Here is a 6,209-nt window from a genome sequence, read left to right on the forward strand (position 1 = left end):
TGATACACTACGATGGATAAACAGTGTTAACAGCTAACTAATAATACACTACGATGGACCAACGGTGTTGACAGCTAACTAATGATACACAACGCGGACCAACGGTGTTGAAAGCGAACTAATGATACACAACATGGACCAACGGTGTTGACAGCGAACTAATGACACACAACGACGGACCAACGGTGTTGACAGCTAACTAATGATACACAACGCGGACCAACGGTGTTGACAGCTAACTAATGATACACAACGCGGACCAACGGTGTTGAAAGCGAACTAATGACACACAACGACGGACCAACGGTGTTGACAGCTAACTAATGACACACTAACATGGACCAACGGTGTTGACAGCTAACTAATGACATACTACGATGGATCAGCGGTGTTGGAAGAAAAATAATAATATTTTTATATTGGCTGTATTAGTTTAAAATAGTTTTTCTTTACAACAATCATTGTCACCAATAGTTAAGTAAAGAAAAAAATAGTTTTCAACTATAACTTCATTCTAGCTTTCGTAAGTATATAGTTTACGCACGTTCGCGCTGTATTGAATTTAAGTAAGGAATATTTACATCAATCAGCTGTAATGTATGTCTTTTTACAAGCTTCGCGGGAAACTGTAGTCCACAATACTCTCGCATTTCTAAATAATTGGAAACATGTATTAGTAAAGTATGCATACACTTATGACAATTCGCCAACCATTTCTTATACTTTTATAGCTTTACAAACATAGTGAAATGACACTAACGATAAAAAACTGGTCTAATATTTTCTGTCTTGGTGAAAAGCAAAAATTCTTTTGAAGACAGTTTCGCTTTATCCTCATCTAGTATTGCCTTTCTTGGTCAAAAGAAAAAATGATTTTCAAAACAGTTTCGCTTTATCCTCATCTAGTATTGCCTTTCTTGATAAAAAGTAAAAATGATTTTCAAAACAGTTTCGCTTTATCCTCATCTAGTATTGTCTTTCTTGGTCAAAAGCAAAAATTATTTTGAAGACAGTTTCGCTTTATCCTCATCTAGTATTGCCCTTCTTGGTCAAAAGCAAAAATGATTTTCAAAACAGATTCGCTTTATCCTCATCTAGTATTGCCTTTCTTGGTCAAAAGCAAAAATGATTTTTAAAACGGTTTCGCTTTATTCTCATCTAATATTGCCTTTTTTGATCAAAAGCAAATGATTTTGAAAACAGTTTTGCTTTATCATCATCTAGTATCGTCTGTCTTGGACAAAGTCAACTGATCTTGAAAACAATTTCTCTTTATCATCAGACGTTTCGTCTAGTAGGCTAGGGGACATCCCACTAACTGAAGGGATACTTAATGCAATTGAAGGAGATCCACAGGAGAAAGAACGTTGTCGGTACTTGTCATCAGATTCACTGTCGTTGATTAAATGGCTACAAATCGTAGGTTGATACGGTAATAACTTTACCGAGACAAAGCGTCTTCCGCCCCAAAAAGCCAGACACGTGAACAAGGGTAAGAAAAAACAGAGCATAAGAAATCCAAGTACGATAACAACAACTCCCCAGGCTGTGTTTCCAGGTGAAACGTGACCTAAAATCATACGAAGATAAAGGGAGATATTAGAAATTAAGTTTTACTGGGTCTTATAAAAAATTACATGATTCCAAACAAACTAGAAGGATCATATTAATTTCATTAACTGAGAATTAACCTAAGCGTTTATCAAACTGTAAAAATATGTTTAAAACCTAATTGATATAACAATATATATATATATTTTGATCGAGATATCTAGATAACATTTTATAATTCTAATATATATATGGCACAAGACAACCCAACCTCTTTCTTGAACGTTATAAGAAAAACTAATTTTAACTTCAGGACATACTGCGCATCATATTATTCACATTCTTACAACACACTCAATATTACGATATTCACATTCTTAATATCATTTTTTTTCATATTCTTAAGACATAGTGATTATCATGTCTTCATATTATTTATCATGACGTACTGAATATCACGTGTTCTTATTTTTAGCACGTTTAGGATAGTCTTATGGTTAATAAATGTACTTTTAGGTATCTTGCTAGTAAGTTGTTAGTTGGATTGTCTGTAGCAGATCTGCAAAGATCTTTTAAACTCACTTTGAGTATCATTTTCAGAACCTGTCTTTCATACAATACTAATATGTGCATGTATCGTTCATTTTCAGAACCTGTTCTTCATACAATACTTATATGTGCACATATAGTTCATTTTCAGAACCTGTCCTTCTTATAATACATATATGTGCATATATCGTTCATTTTAAGAACCTGTCCTTCATACAATACTTATATGTGCATATATAGTTCATTTTAAGAACCTGTCCTTCATACAATACTTATATGTGCATATATCGTTCATTTTGAGAACCTGTCCTTCTTATAATACATATATGTGCATATATAGTTCATTTTAAGAACCTGTCCTTCATACAATACTTATATATGAATATATACTTCATTTTGAATTCTCTAACGCCTGGCTGTTTTTGTTTTAAGTTTCAGAGATTATAATAACAACAACTCGTATCCAAATAGATTCAAAAGTGTAAAAATGTTCATTACAAATAAAAATCTATGTTAATACCTAGTTCACAGTAATAACAAATGTGTAAGCATATGAATCGAGAGCTGAACTGTATATAATCAAAAACGTACAAAACGTTTTATTCGTCTTACTATGTTCACAATCTCGTAGAAATATTTGTAAATTGTCATTTAAATGAAAAATTTATCAACATTTGAAATACTTTAAGCATGATTGTGTACGGATAAAGGTCCTTGATGTGATACGGCTGAAACGAAGCAATGGAATTAAGCTTTGTAAAGATAGAGAAATATTTAGGGTACGTATGAAAACATTAAAATTAAATCCAAACTTTTACAACACAAGTGCAACAATATAAGGTAACATTAAAGTATTCACAAACTATGTATGATTAATTGGATCATGCATGGGAATTGTTAATTAGGAATTCATAATGATATCTTATTTTAAATAGTATATTCACGAGCGGCCACACTTCTGTATATTAATGTTACTTTATTTATGTAAGCTCTCTTAACGGTACCGTTGCCAACAGTTTGGAGACGCTGATGTAAGTTGGAAGAATAGAATCCTTTTAGCATTGTCTGACTGTAGTAATTTCGTTTGTACTGCATTATAATCAAATCAGAATCAAAAATCGTCTTGAATAATAAAGGATATCAAAATACTGATAAAACTGTGCTATTTATAAAAACCAAGAGTACATACTCTCAAGACCAATGTTTGCTGTATTGTAAGAGGTCCTTCATAAAATCCACCATGATCACTAACGACCAATGTTTGCTGTATTGTAAGAGGTTCTTCATAAAATCCACCATGACCACTAAAGACCAATATTTGCTGTATTGTAAGAGGTCCTTTATAAAATCCACCATGATCACTAAAGACCAATGTTTGCTGTACTGTAAGAGGTCCTTTATAAAATCCACCATGATCACTAGCTGATTATTTATATTCTGGAGATTAAATTTCAGAATAGATAACATAAAAAACAGTGGCACAGCGGTATGTCTGCGGACTTACAACGCTAAAATCCGGGTTTCGACACCCGTGGTGGGCAGAGCACAGATAGCCCATTGTGAAGGTTTGTGCTTAATTACAAACAAACAAACAAGTTAATATTACGATTTTTTTATCCTTTTTTTTCTGTACCAAAGAGATCTACGAGAGGGGAAATGTCAAAGATTTTTGTTTCCAGGATCCCTGATTCAAGTGAACTACTCTTCCATCCAAGCCGCTGTTAAAATCTTTTGGACATGGCATGGCCTGGTGGTTAGGACTCTCGTCACTGAACATGCTCGCCCTTTCAGCCGTAGGGGTGTTGTAATGTGTTGTCAATCCCATTATTCGTAGATAAAGAGTAGCCCAATGACTGGCGGTGGGTAGTGTTGACTAGCTGCTATAGCTCTAGTCTATCAGTTCAAAATTAGAAACGGCTAGATTAGCGTGAAATTCAACAAATGAACAAATACAATCTTTTAATAATTTCGAGGACTGATTTGTTTGTTCTCTTTAGCCAAATTAATTCATTAAATGTGCTTGCTACATTTGTTCTTGTAATTAACTCATTTGGATAAATTGCTTCTAAAACATGGCAAACCAGAAGGCATGAGATAATCTGATTGATGCAGATATTTTTTTCCTGCTCTGTTTCAATCATACTGTTTATATTTCATATCTTCGGACTTATAAGATTTTTCTTAACAATAATAACAAAATTTAAAGTCGGTTTTATTCCTGTAGCATATCTCTCGCTGAATCAGCGGGAAACTGGAGATTTTGTAACGTTAAAATTCGGAGTTCAATCTTTTCAGGGCCGGCATGGCCAAGTGGTTAGGGCGCTCGACTCTCAATCTGAAGGTCGCGAGTTCGAATCCCCGTCTCCCACCAAATATGCTCGCCCTTTCAGCCGTGGGGGCGTTATCATGTGACGGTCAATCCCATTATTGGTTGGTAAAAGAGTAGCCCAAGAGTGGGTGGTGGGTGGTGATGACTAGCTGCTTTCCCTCTACTCTTTCACTGCTAAATTAGGGACGGCTAGCACAGATAGCCCTCGTGTAGCTTTGCGCGAAATTCAAAAACAAACAAACAAACAATATTTTCGATGGACGTAGCTGATCTTACTGGTATGTCGAAGAAGCTAGAACGGTACCGATAGGTGGAATTTTCATCGTTCCGGAATAACCAGGGTTTGCGAGTAAAAAAACAACAACGATGCCAAACTTAACAAACACTTGTTATGCGCAAGAACAGCAATTTTTAACTTATTAAATATTAATCCAGCATAAAAATGTATAAAATTTAACCCTTTACATAACGACTTGATTTTATATCCTACACCACCGTATCGCATCATATTGAGCCATTTTGTGTTTTTGCCTGTTACAACACTCATTGCCCCCCCCCCCACTGGGCAGTTTGTTTGTGTGTGTGTGGTTCGTATGGATCACGAACCCAAATTATAAGTAGTTTGTTACGTAAATAACTTAGTAAAATATATGGAGCTTATGGAATTCCCAATCAGTAATTATAGGACTCAGTAAAAAGAAAAAAATTTTCACTGAAAACATCGACTGTTATTTGCCAGTTAAACGAAACAGTCAAAATACTCTGCCTGTTAATTAAAACTGCCTTTTGTCCACCAAGTAAATCTTAACCATGTCTCGAGTTTATAAAACAATAAGTTTAGAGGTAATTTTGTTAACCTTCAGGGTTACACTATTATAGGTAATTTAATTTCAAGTGAAGTTAAAGCCCTTATGGAATTGAAGTATCGAAAGTGACGTATTGTAAAAGTGTTAGTTTTTCTTGTCATAAATCTTTATATGTTTTTTTGAAAACTCTCAATATCAATAACAATAAAAAATGGTCAGCTTCTAGCCCAACCAACAAGACCGCAAAAATACAAAACAACAATAAAACTTTCGAATTTCATGGGTATTCTTTTTATTCCTGTAAGCTTTATAAGTCCAAACTTCACATTAAAATCACTGTATTTGTTTTTTTAATCTGTTATGGATAAGTTTTATATTTTTTTATTCTAGCTTTTTTTTTATCACTTATGAGGTTGTGGAATCGTGAGCCCATGGTTCGCGTCCTGTTGCCGCAAAATAATAATAATTGTTTGTTTGTTTGAAGTTAAGCACAAAGCTACACAATGGGCTATCTGTGCTCTGCCCACCACGGGTATCTAAATCCTGTTTCTTGCGTAGTAAGTCCGCAGACATACCGCTGTGCCACTGGAGGGCAATAATGATAATAAATCGCACTCTCCCCTTTAGGGCCGTGGGTGCCATACTCGATTAGAGTAACACAAGTGTTGGCAGTGAGTACTGTTGACTAGCTAACTATCCACCTATCAGTTCAAAATTATGTACGACTGGCACAGGTAGCCCTAGTTTATCAGCGAATATCCCAAACAAACAAACAAAATCAAACCATTACATTTATCTGATTTTTTACGATCCATTACATCTTATTAATGCTTCTAATTCACCACTTTTAATTTGCATTTATGATTCATCATGTCTAATTAGCACTCATGACTTCCTAGCCAAACTCACCTCATTCTTCAACAAAATCTCCATGAGCATTATTATTATCAGTTTGGACTATGCTGTTCCATACG

The 6,209-nt window shown here is 34.7% G+C and overlaps 1 protein-coding gene across 1 annotated transcript in view; it reads right to left on the reverse strand.

The window, feature by feature from the left end:
• Window positions 1-511: 511 nt before the first annotated feature.
• Window positions 512-6,209, reverse strand: part of LOC111089098 — a 14,419-nt gene continuing 8,721 nt past the window's right edge. Inside the window, exon 5 of the mRNA XM_022400905.1 lies at window positions 512-1,570. Within this exon, the coding sequence (XP_022256613.1) occupies window positions 1,221-1,570 (350 nt within the window). The 3' untranslated portion in view covers window positions 512-1,220. The remainder of the gene's footprint in view (window positions 1,571-6,209) is intronic.

The sequence above is a fragment of the Limulus polyphemus genome, unplaced genomic scaffold, assembly GCF_000517525.1.
Source record: "Limulus polyphemus unplaced genomic scaffold, Limulus_polyphemus-2.1.2 Scaffold5230, whole genome shotgun sequence".
NCBI lineage: Eukaryota > Metazoa > Arthropoda > Merostomata > Xiphosura > Limulidae > Limulus > Limulus polyphemus.